Genomic DNA, 22,243 nt, shown 5'->3' with positions numbered 1-22,243 from the left:
CATGTCACCTTGTTGATTCATATTAACCTTTTTAAAATCCCCCAGTCTTGTTCAGACAAACTGTTGCCTTTCATTTCCTACCCTTCCTTAACCTTGTGGAGTTGATTCATTGAAACTAAGTATAAAACTTTTCATTTATCTTTGTTGAATTTCATCTTAATGGTTTCAGCTCAATGGTCTAGCCTGTCAAGATCTTTTTTCCCCAATCTCTACTGATAGTTTTTGTTTTTATATTACTTACATTTCTCAGCCTATTCCATACAGACAGCCATCTCTTAAAACAAACAGTAAAAAAGAGAAAATAAAAAGTTTGGTAAAATTAACCAACATATCAGTCATGTCTCTCATTATATAGTGTTTTATACCTGTTGCCTATCACCTCCACAAAGAAAGAAAATACATACAGTCTCATTTCTTCTTTGGGGCTCAGCTTGGTCCTCATAATTTCATAACATTCAGCTTCAGTTCCTTTGTTGTTGTTATTTGTATAGTTGTAGTCATTGTGTACAGTTTCTCCATTTCTTCTTACTTTAGTTTCCATGTTTTTCTATCCATCATTTTCATAATTTTTTACAGGGCAGTAACATTCCACTACATGCATGTAGCATAGTTTGTTTATCCATCCCTTGCTTGATGGATATTTACTTTGTTTTTAGTTCGTTGCCTGTAAAGATTTTTTAAAAAAATCCTGTTGCATACTAACTATATTAGTTATTCCTCTCAGCTTTGTGTTCCCTGCAGATTTGGTGAGAATGCTTTCAATGCCATTATCCACGTCATTGATAAATGTGGTGAACAGCACAGGACTAAGCGCAAATCTTAGGATGTAAGCTCTTTGACATCAGGGACTGTTTCGTTTGATCCTTGCTACCTTTCATAGTATAAATGCTGGCTGATTAATAGATTATAATTGAGAATTGGAATAGAGTACAGAATTGAATGTACTTTGATTGGTTTCTCACTCTGAAGAATGAAATTGCTAGTAAGAAAATTCAAGAATTTATTAGCTCTTCTGCTTTTGGATAGTACTCTAACAGATGCCTGGATAACTGTAGGCCCCTATCAATGGAGAATCCAGTGGCAGTCTCTTAAAGTTGACATTGAACAATTAAGAATTCTGATTTGTCTGATCATTCGGTTGGTTTCAAATTCATCCGGTTTTATTGTCATCTTGCCCACGTTTCTTCTTCTTTTCCATGAGAGTCACATGACATACTTTCTCAAATATTTTGCTGAAATCTGGGTAAAAGTCTTATCTTCAGAATTCCCTTGGGTCTGCTAGTTAAGGAATCCTGTCAGAAAAGGAAATAGAGTTAGTATGGCAGGAACTGTTCATGAGGAAACCAAGCTGGCTCTTTGTAATGATCATTTCTTTTCCGGATGTTCACTGTCTCTATAATGAACAGTTGCAGGATATTCTTATAACTTTCAAACTTTTCACTGGCTTATAGTTTGGGTCTGTTGGTTCCTCACTGGCTAGAAGTTTTGGTAGACTGCTACTGGAATCAGCCACTTTTAGTGCTTTTTGGGAGACTGCAGATTCAGTGACTAAACTATGCAAGACTCTTGGTTTGGGATTGTTGCCCTTGGTATTCCACTGTAGGCTTCATTTTGGGCTTGGGTCTAAAACTTAGGCCCTACTCTGCACCTGGAATCAGAGCCACATGCCTACTGCTTGCTTCTGAACATGTTCCTTGCTCTGTATAGAATAAGAGTCCATGATTTCTATCACTCCTCTCTGCCACCCCTAGGTAAAGGTTCCCTCCTCAATCTCCCCTGCATCAGTTACCTGGAACTGGGCAGTGGACAGCAGAGCTGCTGGATGGCACTCTTTCCTGTACTCTGTGCTAATTCAGGGATTCCCCTGGGGTGCTTCTTTCCCTGACGTCCAGTCTCACCTCTTTTTGTATTTCATGCTTCTGACCAGACCTTGTCTTTAGCATCTGCTGCAGACTTCTCTGTTTCCCTAAGCCAATCTGGGCCAGAGAAATGACTCACTGTGTGACTTTTTCTCAGATTTCCCAATCAAGATTTGGTGTGGTGGGCTTTCTGGATCTCTGCGGAGAAGATTTGGTAGGGGATCTTGGCCATGGTTCTTCTTGCTCCTCTGTCCTCTTAATTCTGCCTCTGCTTTCTCTGCATTGTCAGTTATCATCTGTCACCCCAGTCAGTGCTCCTGTGCCTTGGTCTATGCTTACCTTTCTCCTACTATAATCCTAAAATCCCTGTTTGCTGTTAGCCTCAGCTCATTCTGAGATTTAGCACATCTGATACTACTTTTTATAGCCCTTATATCCATCTGTCTGATATTACTTTTACTGAACTGCATCATTCCTTTATAGTCATCATCCATTACTTACCCTTGATCTTCTCTTCATAACCTTTATAAAATCCAAGTTGCCTAGTGAGTTCCTTGTGCATCCATATCATTCTCATCAGAAAACTCCAGGTTTTCTTTTTCATTGTGTAAAGAATTAATTGCTATTTCAGATTTTTATGCCTTGGCCTGCACTGGCCTGGGGCTCCGCAAACCGCCAGGTGCTCCACCCACTGGTTGTAGCTGTAGCCATGGCACTGGCACCTCATGTCATTACCACTCGCAGACGCCTACATGGGCCTGGCAAAATTATGATCGGAAGCCTAGTGAGGGCCGTCATGTGACTGTCAGAGCGGTCAGACAATTGGTTGGGGGCTGTGTGGGGTTTCGGGGAACAGGGAGAAGTTGCCATTCTAGCTGGAAGCTGGAAGGCGACAGGAGCAGGGCTGTGTATTCTCAGCTGATTCCTGGTCGGTGGTATTTTTTTCAGGTTGTATAATTTCCCTTTCCCCATTTTATTTCCTTTCCCTTGATCCTACTGATCCTGTTTGTGTTTGTTTGTGTTTTTTTTAAGTTCGTTCTTGTTAAAATAAATCTTGTTCTGTTTTGAGGGAGGCTGCCGGTCTCCTTCCTTGCCCCAATATTGCAGCGAGCCGCTTAGCTAACACTCCCCAATTAAAAATTGGTCCCACACGGGGCAGCTAGGTGGCTCAGTGGATAGAGCACCGGCTCTGGAATCAGGAGTACCTCAGTTCAAAGCCAGCCTCAGACACTTACTGGCCTCAGACACACTGGGCAAGACACACTGGGCAAGACACAAAGCCGGCCTCAGACACACTGGGCAAGTCACTTAACCCCAATTGCCTCACTAAATTAAAAGACAAAACAAAACAAAACAAAAAAAAAAGTAAAAAAAAAAAAATTGGTCCCCACAATTGGCATTGCTTCCCTTCGTGTCTTCAGAATTTCATTCCTGGGAAATTTTCCATTCTTCCTGGGTTGCCTTTCTATATCAAACTTTTTTGTTGTTATTGTTTGTCCTTTGTTCTCAAATAGGACCATGACATCAGGAGGTGATCTCACGACTTGCACTAAATTGGATTTAAGTGAGGAAGGGCTGTGCAGAGTCATGAGCCTCACTCTTTCCTCCAGAGCCATCTGGGTCCAACAGCAAGATAAACATCAGGATGACTGAAGATGGCCCTGGATGTTTGAGGCAGTCTGGGTTAAGTGATTTGCCCAGGGTCATACAACTAGTACATGTCATACAACTAGTAAGTGTCAAGTGCCTGAGACTGTATTTGAACTCGGGTTCTTCTGACTCCAGGGCTAGTGCTCTATCCACTGGGCACCTAGCTTTAGTCTATGAAATCCTACCTAGCTTCCTCTGAATTCTTTACAGTTTGCTTTCACAAAATCTAGAATACTCACCAAACTGTGCTCAATTTTTCTCTTTTGTCTGATGTAAACCTTTGGAAGTAGTGGTTCCTTCATTTCTGACCCAGCAATGAATTCCTTTTGTAAGTAAGAATCAGTTCTGGAATAGAATTTTAAAAAAATTTTAAAAATCTCACAAGCCTCAGTATTTAAATATATGAAAAAACAAAGGATTACGTACAAAACTGAACTATTAGAGATTCCTTTTTCAGAAGTTTTATAACAAAATTGCTTTGTTACTATATTCTCCTAAACTTTGTTTTCTGATTAGTATTAAAAAATTATTGACTTTCTTAATAAATATCTCCCTTTTTATTTTTTCTATCTTTTGGAGGATTTGAAGACAATGAAATAATACTAATGAAAGATGAGGACATTTGTTTTCATGAATGTTTTTGAGATGCATTTTTCAAGTGAAAGATTTTCTAATGAAATATCCATGCAGATAATATGATGGTTATTGTCATTGGACTAACCTTGTCACTTTTCTGTTCACAGACTTTCAGTGGCTTTTCTGTCTTTTATGGAACAAAAATCAGACTCTTTAGCCTGGAATTTAAGGCCCTTCATCATTTTCTTTTCAGCCTCATCCCCCATGACTATTATCTTACAGAGATCAGCTTGCTGGGATGCATAGGATAGCCCTGGAATCATAACTGTCCAGGCTCAAGTTCTGCCTTGGACTCATGGTAGATATGTGACCCTGGGCCAATCACCACCTAATCTCGGTGTCCCAGGCAACTGTCTAAGACTTGAGCTTGTACAACAGGTACTGAGCTATATTGATAAGAATTTCCTCACTGATAGTTCCATGTGCCAGTGAAATTGAAGGTCTAGATTAAAAAAAAAAAAAAGAGGCAAAAATACAACCCCATGAAGTAACCAGGACACATTTTACGAATAATGGGACTGAGTTTCAGGGAAGTTAAATGACTTGTGGTAGGTCATACAACTTGGATTTTTATGGAGCTGAGACTCACTCAAAGTCCAGGATCCTAATTAAGCCAAACCAAAACTAAGCTTTTAGTAATTTCCCCAAAGGCCCCATTGGTGACCTTATATAAATGTATAAATGTATCTGATATAAATGTAATCTTTTATCATCAAAAAGTTACTCTATTCCCTGACATCTAATAACCATTGTAACCACTGCTGGGCATTGTACACTCTCCTTTACTAAGAGAAATCTCTCTGTTCTGCCCCCATACAGATGCATCCTGGGTTCAGTCCAGGGGGTGCTTGGCCTGATAAGAGAAGTAAGGCTTTTTCTTCCACTCTTTTTTTTTACCCACCCCAGCTCTGGGGCCTTTGGGAAAATTAATTTTTGGCTTATGTCTAATGCCTCCTCCAAAAGGGGAAATAGAAAGTTAATAGTATACAATAGGAATCCGGTATAAGTCAGCTATTTATTTCCTCTATATAAGAGAAATGCTAAACACAAAGGCTCTCTAACAGGCACCCATTAACAGAGTCTTAAAACAGAAACAGTATCTGTTCCCCGGAGATTTCAGCTTCAGAATATGAAGCAGTCTGTGGGACTGCTAAATAGGCATTTTATATTTCAGTACCTAGGACTCACAGCAACCACCACCACCTCAGTGGCACACTGTCCACATAACATGCTCCAGGTCCGTGTCTTCTCCCAAGTTGGACTTGAGTTGCTCCACCTATCAGTTGCTCTGCTTTCTGATGCAGAAGCTGTCCTGGCCGCCAGACAGGTTCGGTGAGGGACCCAGCACCTCTGATCTTTCATACTCAGAAGATTGCCTGTCTCAGTGGACCCATCTATTTCAGTCCTTATGTTTGGACAGCACTAGTTAGGAAAGAAAGCAAACAGAAGCAGGGATACAGGGGCCTTAAGATCAGGCTCAGGCTTACCTAAGCCTTCACATGTGCATTAGCTCTCATGTGCTCACAGTTTGTTATTTCTCCCAACGTTGAGGGGGAAGACACCAGTTCTCCTCCCATTTCGAAGAATCCTGGCATAATCAATCTTCAGACAAGGACATGTTGTATCTGTCTTCAGCAGGATAAAAATTCCTTCAAAATAAGGATTTTGTTTTTTTTCTTTTGAGGGATATCTATTACTTGGCATCTGCCATGTACATAGTAGGTGATTAATATATATATTAGTTGAATTGAATCAATCAGCAAGCATTTATTAAGCACCTACTATGTTCTAGGTAAAACGTGGACCACTAGAGACATAAGTGAAGTAAGCCTATGTCTTCAAAGAACATTCAGCATGTACATAACATGCATGTATAGAAGAAACATACAAAGCAGGCACAGAATAACCTTGCAGGGAAGGGGCTAGTGGCTGGGTGGGTGGGATGAGGGGAGGACTAGGAAAGGCTTTCTGGAGCAGGTAGAACTTGAGCTGAATATTGAAGTCCAGCAATGCTGACATGTTGGAGATGAAGTGGGAGAGCATTTGAGGCATGGAGACTAGTCAGGGCAAAGGCATGGAGAGGGCCAATGCACTTGTGTACACAGTAGCAAGCACGCTAGGAATCCAGTGAGTGGAGTGCAGTGGTGTGTGAGGACCCTGGAAAAGGTAGTAAGGGGTGAGGTGGTGAAAAGTGTTAAATGCCAAACCGGAGTTTATATTTGATCCTAGATGTTAATGGTGAGCTGGTGGGGTTTACTGGGTAGTAAAGGTGCCAGTGAGGCCATAGCATGAAAACAATTCAGAATTATTGCATTCTGGTTAATCGAAGTTTTGGTGATTTAAAACAAATTATAATGGACCTGAAAACATTTAGTTTGAAGAATTTTATCTTCAGGGTTTTTACATAAGAATTTTTATGAGTGGGCTGTGAAATGAGTATCATCTTTAAAAATTACCGTATTTATGATGTTTGTATGTCTAAGTATATGAAGTAAAATAGTAGCTGCTATAAATATTTGGGATAATATTTGGGATAACATTTGGGCTACTATCCTATGCATATAAGTAGAAGCAGCATGGTGGTGTAGATAGAGATCAGGCCTCAGGAGCTCCAGTCCAGTGTCTGATGTGTGCTGGCTATGTGACCCCTGGCAGTCACTTCAATTCTCTCAGTGTCTCCTCCCCCCCCCCCCCCCCCCCCCCCGCAACACCTATGCAGAACAACATATTACTATTATTTGAGTTTATTTTACACTTGGCCTAGAGTTAGTTATTTTCTAAATTTACCCCCAAATCCCCATAGCAGCACAATAATGTTATATATATATTTAAAATCTGGAACCGTATCCAAGTAAATCTAATGTGTGATTTTTTTTTAACTAGAGGGGTTTACTTTTGTCATAAATCTTGATTGGGTTTTTAAGAATGACTCCTATAGATGTAATATTTCTCAAGACAAATCAATCAGACTTGCGTAACAAAAATCAGAATTTGGTGGTATGTTGTTAAGACTAGCACATGAATAATAAGAAACTGCTTGTTAATATGCATTTAAAGTATTATAGCCATAGACCTTCACTCTTGCTAGAAGTGGTAATTTTTGCTATAGTTGTTATAATTAGAAATGAGAATTAAAAAACATCTGTTAGTATCTTAATGGCAGTATCAACAAATAATTTATAATATCTAATTCATTGCTTATCATGGTTGTGCCCGTTTTTCTGGATTCAGTTTGCTTTTAATGTTATAAATTGGCTGTAGCAAGTTAACAGAAAAGAGGTTAAAGGAATAAGACTAAGGTTTAATTGAGGCTTAAAATTATCTTTACCAGCTATGTTTTACTTTGTGGTTACATGTTGCTTCATCATACTGCTTTGCTTGTCTTAGCTTGTTTTTGTGAGCTGGGAGGGCAAATGGAATGTTCTAGAATATTATAAAAGGACTCTTCTTTATTTCAATATAATACTGGCTAGGGACTATGGGAAAAATATGTAACATGATAAGATGCATTTGTACTTTTCATGTAGATCTAATGTTTGAAAGAAACAACAGTGATTTTTATGAGTATGGTAGTATTCATGTAAACCTTTACATTAATTTTACATTTTACATTACATTTTACAAATTTACATTAATTTTTGAGGACAAGATAAAACCTTTCTTTTCATGCATTTCCCCTACCTTTCAGCCTTATGCATCCCACCTTATCAGCTGGAATGCAATGTAATGAAAGTTTGCCATATTTAAGGTAACCTTGGCAACTGCTTCTAACTTATAGACAAATACCCATTCATTGATTTGGTTTGGAGACTATTTTTTTCCCTGTGTGTATAATTCCAACTTATTTTTTTCCTACAGCTACAGAACCTTGGCCTGAAGATGCTACACTTTATCAGCAGCTGAAAGGTGGGTGCTATATTTCTGCAAGTAATAATGACTTCCTATTAAAATATGCTTAAAAGAAACCTCATTCAGTACTATTAACAGCAAAGAGAAACAGAATATTAAGTGGGGGACTCCCTTATATTTGTCTTAAGAGCAAGTTTTAGCTAAACTTGCATTTGCCAATATAAACCAAGTATTCATGGCCTATAAGGTCCTTGGTTTATTATTGACTCATTATATTGGCTGCTGTAGGCAGTGTAAAATGATGTGGTTGCAGGCACCGTTGGCAGATTTACTGCACCAATAGCTGAGGCAGCAGATTTTTGAAGTCTTGTGGTAAAGTGGGCTCTCAGTAAAAAGGAACTGTTAAAATGTATAGGCTAGGATGGTTCAGGCTCCCTTTAGCAGCTCTTCATATATCATCAGATCACATTATGGACCCCATTTGGGGCTCAGCAGCCTGCTACAGTTGTCAGAAGACTGCAAAGTAATGAAGACTAATAGGCAGCGGCCCTAGTCTTCTAAGCATGGAATTTTTATTGCAGCGAACTTGTCATCTTTCTTTTGTGTGACAGACCTAGACACACTGTGCAATATTAACTGCAAGCTGGTTTTATAGGATTCTGAATGCTTTTACTTTTAACTAGAGGAGTTGTGAGCAGATACTATTTTATTTAATTTTGATTGAGTACAAAGGAATTATCCTAGAAAATTTAAAATAAATATTTTTGAAGGAATAATTTTTAATTATGTATATGTTATGTGCATATATAGATATATCTGATAAGATGAGACAAATGATAAAGCAATTCTGGAAGAAAGATCTTGTTACATTTTACATTCATACATAGGTAATATAGCCAAAACCCATCATCTCATAATAGCACTCCTGTAATTACACAATGACGTTGGTGTGTAATTTTTTTTCTTACAACAGAAGGCTAAAATTCATTTTTATAAAAAATGACTGTATATTTTACCAGTTTAGAAACCACAGTTTTGAATGGACATCCTTTCATTTTTTTCCTACAGGGGAACAAATTTTGCTTTCTGATAATGCTTCTTCTCTTGCTGTTCAGGTAAATAAATATTTGTTTTAAATGGAGATGTTACATTTCTCTTGAAGATATATGTCATTTTAAGTTGGAATGAATTTTTTTCTTTTCAAGTACTCTAGCACCACATATTTGAAAATTTCCAACATAATTTGTTGTAATTATAAAAGACTGCCTTATTGGTGCAGTTCTGTTAAGTAAAATTTTAATATTTATTTAGGAAATGTTTGTCAAGTTAACATTTTGACCTTCATGATCATTTTTAGTACATATTTAAGAACATCCTATTTTTAACCCCCAGTTTTTCTTTTCATGTCTAGATTGGTAAGTGACAGTAATAAAGGGAGAGTACATAGTATATTCATATTTTCTTATAGTAATATTTACAAAGACTAAAATGTGTGGCTAGTAGTTTAGACATCTTTAGTTTTAGACATCTTCCTGTTCATTCTGTCTTTAATCCATCTTGAAACATCTTGAAGAAACTTTATTCATTTGTAACTGTTCCTTATGTACACATTGATTACAGATTGATGGATATCAGGATTATATTGGAAAAGATCACTGGCTGTGTAGTCCTCAGACTGTACTTTTGAAAAAGATAATAACTCTGAAATTGTATACTTTTACAAAAAACTTTTTAGGGGAAGAATGAGTTTCACAATATAGGTTAATACAAATTACACTATTTTATTTTTAGGTTCGGTCCCATTTGCTTGGATTAAGTAATTTTAAATGATCAAGGAAAAATATTTTCAAAAAGTAAAGATGATTAACAAGCTAACATGAAAATACGAGAAATTTAAGATGGAAGGAAGCATTCTTTAGAGAATGAAAAGTACAAAGTTATTGGGCATACATGTATGAGTATGAAAAATTATGTAATAATTCTTTAATTAAAAAAGACATTACATTCTTTTAAGAACTCAAAGTATACCTTCGAGTTTTTATTGTTTTATGTAATGATATGTTAATTAATGTATTTCTTTTGCATATGTAATTTTTTGGATGAGTGGAATTTCTCAGTTGGCTGTTTGTAATGTATTCTCATTTAAAATCATGCTTTATATTCCATCATCCTAACAGACAAGATTTCAGTTACAATTTAGAGAATCTTCATAAAGTCCACATATGCTTCTACTGAGACTTTTATAACTTTGTTTCTATCACATTTATAACCTATTTTAGCTCATACTTGACACCAGAAAGTTGTTGATTAGTGTAACATTATACTTTCCGCTTTTCATATTTAAAAAGAAAGAATATTTTAGCTGAAGTGTAATATCTTGGAAAACACTGCAGTGCATTTTATCAAGGTATTTTATGTTGAGATAAATGAATGTTTATGTTTATTTAGAAAAGTCCAAAAATGGCAGTGTCCACCCATATTGTTATATGTTTTAAATAATCCTTTGAAATGGAGAGAAATAAGCGTTTGTGCTGAATGGTTGATCATTTGATTTTGGTTTTGACCTTATCCAGCCATTCATATCTTTCTACTTTTCATTCATTTGAGCACTGGGCCTGCTCCTTTAAAAAAAAAAAAATCAGTTCAGTTTTGATTTAAAACCAAACAAGAAAAAAGGCTACTTTTTAAATGTAGAATTTTACTTAACTATTTTACCATTTTAATTTTGTTATCCTACACGTGTCACTTAGATGATAAATTAACTAGAATATATTAAAAATTCTTGGTTTTCTTCAATATTCTTTGGCTTGACAGCTGATAGTAGCCATGACTATAAATGTGACTTTTGCAGATATCTGATTTAAACTTTATGGAGTAATTTTCTTCTGTAGAGTAGAACAGGATTGGTTAGAATGAGTAAAGCAACTCACTTGTGATGTGCAAAACTGATCAAAACAATATGACAGGTATCCATAAAATGCCTGATTATTTTCTAAAAGATAACAAATTATCAAGCATCAAATGTTTTAATAGTTGGCCAGTTTAACCATCAGGAAATTTAAATTCTACTTACCACATAGACTTGGTGTTTATTCTACCTGTAAGATTGAAGTGGTCAGATCTTTAATGATTAAAGTAATTGTTATGATTTCTGTTTAAAGGGAACTTAGTATCTTTCCTATCGTGTTCTTCCTATATAATACTTCATCTCTGCTTGCCTGACACTGGTGTGACTAAGAAATAATCCTTGTGTATTGATTCCAGTAGCTGTGTATTTAGTACCTTAGAGTTTGTTGGTTCCTTTGGTCAGTGGAGGGGAAGTAGAGGGGGAGAAAGGAGAAGAAAGAAAAAGAGGAAGGGAGGGAAGGAAAGAGAGACACATATACTAGATCCATTTATGGTACATTGCTGCCATTTTTTTTTCTGGCTTCCAGCTCACTTTGGAGAAAATATTTTTGATAATGACAATGAAGTAGACCCATTTTTTTTTTTTAAGTACTGAGCCTGCTGCCAAAAGACCTGGCTTTCAAGTTATGTCTCAGAACTTATATCAGCTGTGTGACTGTGGACAAGTAATTTCTTCTCTCTGAACTTCAGTTCTGTAAAGTAGTTCCAATGAAACTGATATTATCTGCCAAAGGTTGTCAAAATGCATGGTGTTATTATTAGTTTAAAAATAATTTTTGATTAACCTCAGCCTGTTGATTTAGAAAGATGTATAAATAAATAGCGTTTAAAGGTTTACTTGAGTAAATTGAAATTCTTTAAGGTGTCTGCTCTCTAGACTCAGGAAACTTTTTTCTTTTTTAAAGTATTAAGTTTCACAAATGCCAGGAGCTCTTTTGGTTGAAAAATGGACATAACTGAGTTACATGTTTCTTCCTTATTCTCCTCATGTTGTTATAGAAGTATGTAGTGAGATAGCGCAAAAGTGGCAGCCAGAGGGACAGGGTGTTTCTGTTTATGGAAAAAATGTCTTTCCTAGCCTCCAGTTTATTCATTCATATATATTCACCAACATGAAAATCGATGCTACACTAATTTTTCTTAGGCTGTAAGAAGCCTTTGGATATTTATCCAACAGTTAGTGAACAATAATTTTTGACTCTAGAAAATGCTGTTACTGTTTATGTTTATTTGTGGCACTGAAAAGTATTTAGTATAATATCCTTCATTTTTCTCATCTGTCAAATAGGCATAATACTGACTTTACCTGCCTCAAAGGACTGTTATGAGGCTCAGATTAAATCATAGGTAGGAAAACTCTTTGAAAATATGAAAAATACTGGAAAAATGAAGTTAGTATTACTTAGGTTTTAAGTAAATAACTTTCATTGAATAGAAAAAAATTGTCTGTGTGCCTTACAGATCATGGTGAAATGAAAACGTCATGTTTTAAGATAATATTTTATTATTATTAATTGTTTAAAACTGAATATCCATTTAAACAAATCCTGAAGACTAGTACTCAAAAGGATTTGAACATAGAATGTATGAGAATTGTTCAAAATGTCTGACCTTTAAAAAACCCAACAGTCTGGTAAAGATGTTTTAAAATTTTGTATTGCTCATTACTGGAATACCGCTTGGAGGGAGAGACTTTCTTTTGTCAGTTTAAGTTCAGACAGGAAAAAAGCTAATGCCTCACTTAGTTTCCCTTTCTTTTCTACATCCTGGAAAAAAATATTCTGTCTCCTAAAAGGAAAGGGAGATGTCAACAAGAACTAACTCTTTACCTTATATTAGTCAGTTGAATTGTCTAAAAAAAAGTCAGCAATTTTATAGGCCCTATTAATGCAGGGCCACGAACGTGAACATGTCAGACCTGCCGATAAAGAAATAGCTGAGTCTTGCTTTTTTCCTTTCAGCAAAATGTGCCTTTTTGTTGACACATTAATTGGTGGTAAAATGGTTGTATTCTAATGGTTCACCATTATTGGTTGCTTTTATTTTAATCACTCGTCATTTCTTAACTAATACTCAGTGGTGAGATTGACAGTTCTTAGGCAAGCCAAACAGACTCTCATTATCAGTTCTAGAATTGTCCTGATTCCTATCATTGCACATGTAGATGAGGGGGAAAAAAGAAACATTTTGGAAAAGAAGTTTGTAGAAATCAATAATAATTTTTGCAAAAATGATTTACAATATCTATTTATCAATCCTATAAACTTATGCCATGACATTCAAAAGAACCCAGAAGACAACCGAAAAGTTCTGGGGGGGAGATTTTCAGGTTTTCTGATATCATTGGTCAGGTACTTTTCTACTTTAAATAAAACTATACATAGGAATTGCAGAGGTGTGTATATATAACAACGAAGGGTAGAAGTTGGCCTGACATCACTCATTAATGTAAATTAATATATTTAATAGTAGGATCTAGTAACATACCAGTACATTAAAACATTAATAAAATTTAACATAACTTTCTGAAAGTAAAAAGGAACTACTTGTCTTTTGGGTGAAATTATTTTTTTTCTCCCGAGTTACCCATTATTTCCCTGATTCTTCTCTTCCTCAACCTCTTCCCACAAACTCCCTAATTGCCTCTTAAAGAGAAGAAACTGAGTCAAGCATATTAAATCTTTAAATATATTCATCCTCCAATTGGTTGTATGTTGGGGAGGGGATAGGAATAGAAGAACTAAAGAGGTTTCAAGGAAAATTGGAATAGAATAGGGGGTTTTACAGACTCCTTTGAATTTCAGTGTTATATGAGAGCCCCCCAATAGAGGCTTTCTTTTTGTTTTCACAATTCAAATTCCTAAGCTGAAGTAGTGTTTATTCTATCATCTCTGCATACCTGATTTAACAAAGCAGTTTGTAATTTAGCCTTGGGCTGTTTTATATGTATAAAATGTGAACTTTGTGAAAAGTGACAGAGCCTTTGTGCTTATGATTGGTTATGTGCAGAATCTAATTTAACAGATATTTCTCTTTTTCCTTTGATAGTTACCATGTGTGAACAAAGCAACTTAAAATTTACATATCACATCCTAAGGTGTCACTGAAATTTAAAACTAAACACTTTCCCCAAAGACTTCATAATACAAATAGATAATTATTTCTGTGGTAAAATAGATTTGGTCAAGAATTTTTACAGACTTTTAAGTTAGCATTACCAGCTGTATACTTTTTGTTTATAAAGTAAACAGTAAGCCAAATTTTAATTTGTTGTAGTAAAAAGAACAATAAAGACACAGTAGTGAAATGAAAAAATGACAGCCCATTTTTTAAACAGAAAAAGGCTAGAATTCTTCATTATTAGATATACAGTATCAACATAATCGATCTAGCAGCATTACATTTGAGCTGAAAATACACTTAAATTCCAGGCCATACAGCTACCACATGTGAGTGAAACATCTTTCATATAGTTCTAAGATGAAATTACCCCTGAATGAATAGCATCTTCATTTATCTTCAAAACCTCCTCTGTGCTACCAGCGAATCTACTCCTTCAACATTCTACAACAAGAATTACATTATACCATTATAACAGGGTTCTTCTGCAGTGGGAAATAGATTGGCTTGGAAAATGAACCTGGCTTTGCTATAAATTACATTCACAGGTACAAAGGAATTTGTTATTTTGTTTAAAATAGCCACAAATATAATTAAGGTCTTAATTTATGTTAAACTACAAATGTGGCCATTACCATAACTGGATTAGGAACTTAATCTGTCACTTCAAGAATGATACCTAACACTTTTCATTTGTAACCTTAGACACATTATTTCAATTACAAGGTCTGCAGCTGTTTGATATAAAAAATGAATTATTTTGTAGATAGATTTGTTCATGGTTTTTAATTTTAAAGCATGTCTCTTCAATAAGGTGGAGAATAATTCTTTAGTTGTCTTCACAGATTTTCCTTTGTGTCCTGGTGAAACAGAATATGAATGAAAACACAAAACCATTTTTACTTTATGCTTCCACAGTAGCATTTTTTATGCTTTAAAATATTCCATAGTGAGTTATTACACAAAATATTTCAGAGTTAATTATGAAATGAATAGAATGTCTGTCTCCAAAGACAGAAATTTGAGGTCTGCTGTCTAAGGATAATTTTTATGGAGTTACTGTGAGAATTGTGGGTAGTTTTTATAATCGGAAATTTAAATTCATTTGAAAACTATGATAACCCTCTAAAATTCAAAACTATAAATCATTACAACTATCTGACATTAAGATGAAATATGTTAATCTTTTAAAAATTAGAATTGTTTTGCATTATATTTGCAGGTAATACTGATAGCTTAAGTGTAAATAAAGAATATTGTCATGACTTTTTTTGAACAAATAATGTTGGGTGGTGAATTGGAAAGAGGGAAAGGGAAAGTAGAACAACTTATTGTTAAATTTTTCCATTTTAAGAGCTACTCTTAGTGTATCAAAGCTAAATATGGAAAAAGACCTAGTGTAGTTTCCCTTTAAATGACAATAGCATTTCTTTTTATAATTCCAGAATCTGGTATTTATCTTTAAGTTTAAAGTTAATGATACTTATCCAGTTAGCACAGTAATGACTAGACTAGTCTTGGTTAAATAGTTTTCTCATTTCTGTAGTAACCCCTGAGTAACAAGACTTAACGTGTTTTGTTCATATCTGTATTGGGAGATTAGTAAAAAACAATAGTGCTATGTAATTTCCACTCTTTTGTGTTTATGTTCACATGTTTCGGAACTTACGTTCCATTTTAGAAATTATAACTTAATTTTAGTTTTTTATCTCTGACTTTTGTAGGAAACCTATATTAATTCCCTTATTCTTGGATTGCTCTTGTTGCTGTGCCCTTGATTTGAATCAGACCTACAAGTTGAATTGTGCCCACAACTAATAAAAATTGAACCTTGCCTTTCAGATGTAATTTCCAGGTGAAAGTTGTGTTAAGAAAGGGAATCCTGCTCTGTGATATGGTGTCTCTTTGTGATCCCTAGTAACATTTCTGTCTGTAGATTTTCTCTTTTAAAGATTTCTCCTACCTTTCGAATGGCCTTTTCTGCTTATTTCTTCCCAGCTGTTGTTTCCTAAGTTTAATCTTTATTGCTTTTTAATAATATTTATTATTCTCATTACATATTTTTTAACCCCATGATGCTTTGTTACCTCTGAATTGTAGCAGGTGCTCTGGTTTTTAGCATAACATCTATAAACCAATTAACTGCTAATCTTTATGATGGCTTTCCTTCTGTTCTACCCACCTAGACACTTTTGCTTTTATCTTTAGTCTTTATTTACAATTAATTAGTTCCTTTGTATTTACTTTGTGGGTTAAAAATTTTTTTTTTAAAGTAAAATACAAAGCCCTGGTTGTTTCCCATTATTCTTTAAAAGCAGTGAATGTTTTCTAGCCTGGTTTATGGCAAATATTCACTTTTTACTTGTCTATTATTTCCCAGATGGTTTTTTACTTTTAGTGCATTATTTTTATTAGATATTGAGAGTGTATTTAGAATAACTTGTAAGATTGATTTAAGAGACTTAAGAGCAAATACTAATTCTTTAGTAATCTATTCCTTTCAAGAAGATATCATGGTAGTAAAATAAATATAATTAAGTTTCTTTATGGGTATCTCAGCTTACGTTGTTTTTCTTTCTAGACTGGTGGCTCATTTTAAGGCTAATACAGAGGGCAGGAATTCTCAACATATGTACATAAAAAACTAGTGTGGTCTTGTATTCAATACACAGAAGCCTGATTCTTAATGCTATGTTGAGCTATGTGAGGTCACCGAACTTTGTGGTTGAGGAATTACAGTTACTCATGATAGTGCATGTACAATGTGAAAAAATGGCATGAGATATACTAATAATAACAGCTTGATCTATATAAATCGTGGCAGTTTGCAAAGTGCTTTACATACACATCCTCTGAGCCCCACAACAATTCTGTGAGGTTGACTCTATATAAGTGTTGTTATCCCAACCTTACAGCAATGAAGGCTCTGAGAAGTTGACTTGTCCCTGGTTACACAGGTTGTGAGTGTTGAGGTTATATTTAAACTCAGCTTATTCTTCTAATTATTCTACCATAACAAAGCTATCAATGTAGCATGTCCCTAATGTTGTCTAGGCACTGTGCTTCAGTTAAATCTAACAAAGAAAACCTAAGCAACTAACAGCTTCCTTCTCTTGTTGGCATCTAGGTAGCCTAAATTTCTTCCCTTCAGCTAGGGTTCTGCCCTTCTATCATTTTGAGAATTTTTATTTTATTTATTATTACTGTTGAGCCTTGATGAAGCCACAATAGATGTTTGATATTTGAATTATTCCTCATAGGTAAAATTTTTATTGCTGTTGTGGACCTTATTCTCTCACTCCTGTCAGAAACCTGCTTGCCTATTGATTCTTTTTTGTTAAAGACATGACCAGGCATTTGTTTTTATTTCACTAGTTTTTTTCTACAATTTTATTTCTTGAATGCTATCCATTTATTTGTTTTCCCTGGAAACCGAATAGCTCTTGCTTGCCAGACCTGCTTAGTATTTGTGATCATTTTAGTCTCATTTTACTATGTACACAATGCTTTTTTTTTTTTTAAGTGAGGCAATTGGGGTTAAGTGACTTGCCCAGGGTTACACAGCCAGTAAGTGTTAAGTGTCTGAGGCCAGATTTGAACTCAGGTACTCCTGATTCCAGGGCTGGTGCTCTATCCACTGTGCCACCTAGCTGCCCCACACAATGCTTTTTTAATGTAGCTGCAATTCCTATTCTCCCATCCACCCCTCTACCCCACTTAACCCTCCCCCCCCTTCTCTTCTCCCTCTTTTGTATTTACTAAATCTGAATACATATTTCATTCATGGTGCAAGTATCTAAATAGCTTTGATGCCAGGGAATTGTGGCCACTGTTTTAGAGAACAGAAAGTTCCACTAGTTAGCAGTGGCTAGCTTTTTTCACTTAATGACTTTTCTTTAAATGTACTTTTAACATGGTAGGGTCTTCTCATTGATTGTAGCTGGGATGCAATGAGAAAAAAATTGCATTAATTTTTAAGTTCTCCCTAAACTCCTTCAAAGGTTGAATTAGGAAGCCCAGGAAATCCAAGGGACAGGACACTCCTTGAGTGCTTTTTTGTTCTGAAATCTTTTTTTTTTGGTGAGGCAATTGGGGTTAAGTGACTTGCCCAGGGTCACACAGCTAGTAAGTGTCAAGTGGCTGAGGCTGGATTTGAACTCAGGTCCTCCTGAATCCAGGGCCAGTGCTCTATCCACTGCGCCACCTAGCTGCTCCTGTTCTGAAATCTTAATACCACCTCCGTGTGTGTGTGTGTGTGTGTGTGTGTGTGTGTGTGTGTGTACAATATATAGGTATATATATGCACATCCATACATATACATGCATGCATGCATACCTACATATACACCTATGCCTTAAAAGTATCTGTTGTAATCTTCCATTTCCTAGTGTCTGGCAATTTAGTTACTCAGGAGAGCCTAGCAAGTTGGATAACAGCTACAATAAAGTGTACAACAATGCTCCCTTTCCTTGATTCTTCTTTTTCAGTAAATAATATTGTAGTATTGTTTGTACATAGAGAGATTTAAAATTATGAAATGATTGAAGCCAAGGTGAAGTTTTTTTGTTTTTCTTTTAAAATGATGTTTTGGTGGGGAGAGGAAAAGGAAATGTACTCATTACAGGCTTAAAGTCACATGTTACTCAAATGTGGGAGTTTGGACCAGATGACCTCTGAGATCCTTTCTAATTCTAGATTTATGATCTTATGAAAAATATTATGGACAACTACATTTACCTGTAAAATTACCCTGATTTGTATCTTAAAATGGCAAGCCTAGTTTATACAAACTGTTGAGCTTTAAATAATGTGGCATCCTTCAATTTTGCTAGTTTATGAGAAATTTAAGTAGAAGAAAACATCTCATTGGTTAATTTTATTAGCTCTTGTTGCTGCATCTGAAATTAAAAAGCAGAAATGTGAGTGAGAAAATGAGTACATTTAGACATATTTGGGGCTTAATGTTGGAAAGCTAATATCAACTGTTGTACAGTATGGTACAGTTGTAGATGGTTGATCCTGAAATGGAGTCTACGATGCCTCCCAGTAAATCCTGCAATAAGATGTCAAGGTCTTTGTATGGCTGACTCTCAGTTGCTTCAGAATCTTCAGTCTTTGGCAGCATATAAGAAATTGGTCGATGTTTGGATATAGTTGCCCCAAATTATGAAATAAACCAATGTGAAAGAGTTTTAAGATACTTGTCTCAATCCTTCCAAACCTTTTAGTCCCATATCCTTCTTTCTCTTCTTAGAGTTTGCCACATTGATCACTCCTTTCATCTTAAATTTTCCTTCTCTGATGACTCCTTGCTTCCTACAAACATGCCCAGGTTTTCTCCCTCCTTAAAAAGCCTGCACTTGACTGCCATCACCTTAGGCTTCTCTTTCTTTGTCTCTGTCTTTTGCTCCTGTTCCCCCACTCACTCTCCACCCCATTGCTAATAATCTCTCTTTTTAAAATTAATTAATTAATTAAATTTTAAAAATTTTCCCCTCCATTCCCACCCCCTACCTACAAGAACTCAATTCAAAATAAGTTATACATGAGTAGTCATGGAAAAATTCCCATATTAGCTAGTTGTGAGAGAAAACAGTCAAAAAACCCAAAACTTCAGATTAAGGAATTTTCAAAGAGGAAATGAAAAAAAATTTTTTTAATGTGTTTCCATCTGTTTTCAGATACTATCAGTTCTTTCTCTGCAGATGGGCTGCAATCTTCATAAGTCCCTCAGTGTTACATTGGATCATTGCCTTGCTGAAAACAACCACATGCTTCCCAGCAGATCATCCCCCACTATTGCTGTTATTTTGTATACAGTACATTTCACTCTGCTTCAGCTCATGTAGGTCTCTCCAGGTTTTCCCAATAGCATCCTGTTCATCACAACCTCTATCTAGTACCTTAAACTTGACAGAGAATTTTCTTCACAAAAGCCCAGCAAAGTAGGTACCATACATTTTGCCATTATAATCAATCATCATAACTATTTCCCTCCATCCCACTCCCTTCCCATGACATTTACTCTATCTTCTTTTTACCTATTCCTCCTCAGAGGTACCTTACTTCTGACTATCCTCTCCCTCGCTCTGCACTCCCTTTTTTCACCCTTCCTTCCTTGTTCTCTTCCCCTCCTATTTTACTGCAGGGTTAAATAGATTGCTCCTCCCAATTGGGTATGAAAGCTATTCCCTCCATAAGCCCACTCCAATGAGATCAGGGTCCCTGAGCTAATTCTGTGTTCTAAATTTTTCTTCCTCCCTCCCTCCTCAACCCTCCCTATGAGATCAAGCAATTCAATATGTCATACTGGTGCAGTAATGCAGAACATCTTCATCTTCCTTGAAAGTGTTTTGTTTTTTACTGCTCTCTCCCCCAATCTGCCCTTTCCTCCTTCCCTTCTCCCTCCCCACCTTATCTCCCCCCCCCCCCCAGGGCAAGAGTATATTACTATACCTACTTGAGTATGTATGTTAGTCCTTCTTTGAGCCAATTCTGATGATATTAAGGTTCACTCATTCCCTAACTCCTTCCCCCTCTTCTGCTCTCCTTCATAAGTTTTCTTCTTGTTTCCTTCCTGTGAAATACCTCTCCCCAGACCATCTCTCCCCTTCTCCCTCCCCCAGTTTATTCCTCCTACACCTCAACCTTATTTTAATGATGTCATCATGGATTAGCTAGGTGGCACAGTGGACAAAGCACCAGCCCTGGACCCAGGAGGCCCCCCAAGCTCAAATCCAGCCCCAGACATGACACTCCTCCCCGTCTGCCCTACAAAGAACAAAACATAAATGCTTTACAGATATCATCCCTTCATATTCAGTTCAGCACTGTCTTCTGTGAATTTCTTGTGAAGAATTTTTTTGTTTTGTTTTGTTTTGTTTTTTGGTGAGGCAACCAGGGCCAAGTGACTTGCCCAGGGTCACACAGCCATCAATTGTCAAGTGTCCAAGGTCACACCTGAACCCAGGTTCTCCTGAGTCCAGGGCCAGCGCTCCATCCACTGCACCACCCACCTGCCCCTGAATTTCTTACTGAGATAGTTCTTATGATTTCAAAGTATTATCTTCCCATGTAGGAATGTAAACAGTTTGATCTTTTAATATCCCTCATGAAGTCTTTTTCCTGTTTACCTTTTTATGTTTCTCCAGGATCTTGTATTTGAAAGTCAAATTTTCTATTCAATTCAGGTCTTTTCATCACAAATGCCTGAAAGTCCTCTTTCTCATTGAAATCCCATTTTTGCCTCTGAAAAATTATACTCAGTTTTGCTGGATACGTGATTTTTGGCTGAAGTCCCAGTTCCTTTGCCCTCTGGAATATCATATTCCATGCCCTTCAGTCCTTTAATGTAGAAGCTGCTAGATCTTGCTTTATCCTTATTGGAGCTCCACAGTATTTGAATTCTTTTTTCCTAGCTGCTTGCAGTATTTTCTCCTTGACCTGGGAGTTCTGGAATTTGGCCATAATATTCCTGGAGGTTTTCCTTTTGGAATCTCTTTCAGGAGGTGATTGGTAGATTCTTTTAATTTCTATTTTAGCTTCTGCTTCTAGAATATCAGGGCAATTTTCCCTCACAATCTCTTGGAGGATGGTGTCTAAGCTTTTGTGTTGGTCATGGTTTTCAGGTAGTCCAATGATTTTCAAATTATCTCTCCTAGATTTATTTTCTAGGTCAGCTGTTTTTCCAAGAAGATATTTCACACTGCCCTCTATTTTTTCATTCAATTGGATTTGCTTTACTGTGTCTTGGTTTCTCATAAAGTCACTAGCTTCCATTTGTTCAATCCTAATTCTTAGGCAGTTATTTTCATCAGACAGTTTTTTAATCTCCTTTTCCATTTGGCTTTCCAAACTGTTGACTTTTTCCTCATGACTTTCCTGCATCATTCTCATTTCCCTTTCCATTCTTTCCTCCTTTTCTCTACATCTTCTTTCTATTTCTCCTACTTTCTCTTCAAAGTCCCTTTTGAGAACTTCCATGGCCTGAGACCAGTTCATATTTTTCTTGGAAGCTTTGGATGTTGGAGCTTTGACCCTGTCATCATCTTCTTCTTCTGAGGTTGTATTGTGGTCTACCTTACTCCCAAAGAAGTTTTCGATGGTCTTCTGCTTTCTCTGCCTACTCATCCTGGCTTACTATTTCTTGGCTTTTAACTCCTTCTTAAAGTGTGGCACTGCTTCCAGGACACACTGTTCAAGCTGCAGCATGGCCTGGAGG

At 36.2% G+C, this 22,243-nt stretch overlaps 1 protein-coding gene across 1 annotated transcript in view; it reads left to right on the top strand.

Moving 5' to 3' along the window:
* The window catches only part of MTX2 (metaxin 2), a 92,927-nt gene that overhangs the window by 28,142 nt on the left and 42,542 nt on the right, over positions 1 to 22,243 (top strand). Inside the window, exons 2-3 of the mRNA XM_043997223.1 lie at positions 8,004 to 8,051; positions 9,063 to 9,109. Coding sequence (XP_043853158.1) covers positions 8,004 to 8,051; positions 9,063 to 9,109 — 95 coding nt within the window. The remainder of the gene's footprint in view (positions 1 to 8,003; positions 8,052 to 9,062; positions 9,110 to 22,243) is intronic.

The sequence above is a fragment of the Dromiciops gliroides genome, chromosome 3 (genome assembly GCF_019393635.1).
Source record: "Dromiciops gliroides isolate mDroGli1 chromosome 3, mDroGli1.pri, whole genome shotgun sequence".
In the NCBI taxonomy this organism is placed as follows: Eukaryota; Metazoa; Chordata; class Mammalia; order Microbiotheria; family Microbiotheriidae; genus Dromiciops; species Dromiciops gliroides.
Note: the sequence above shows the minus strand (reverse complement) of the source record. Positions and strands in the feature narration are given on the sequence as shown.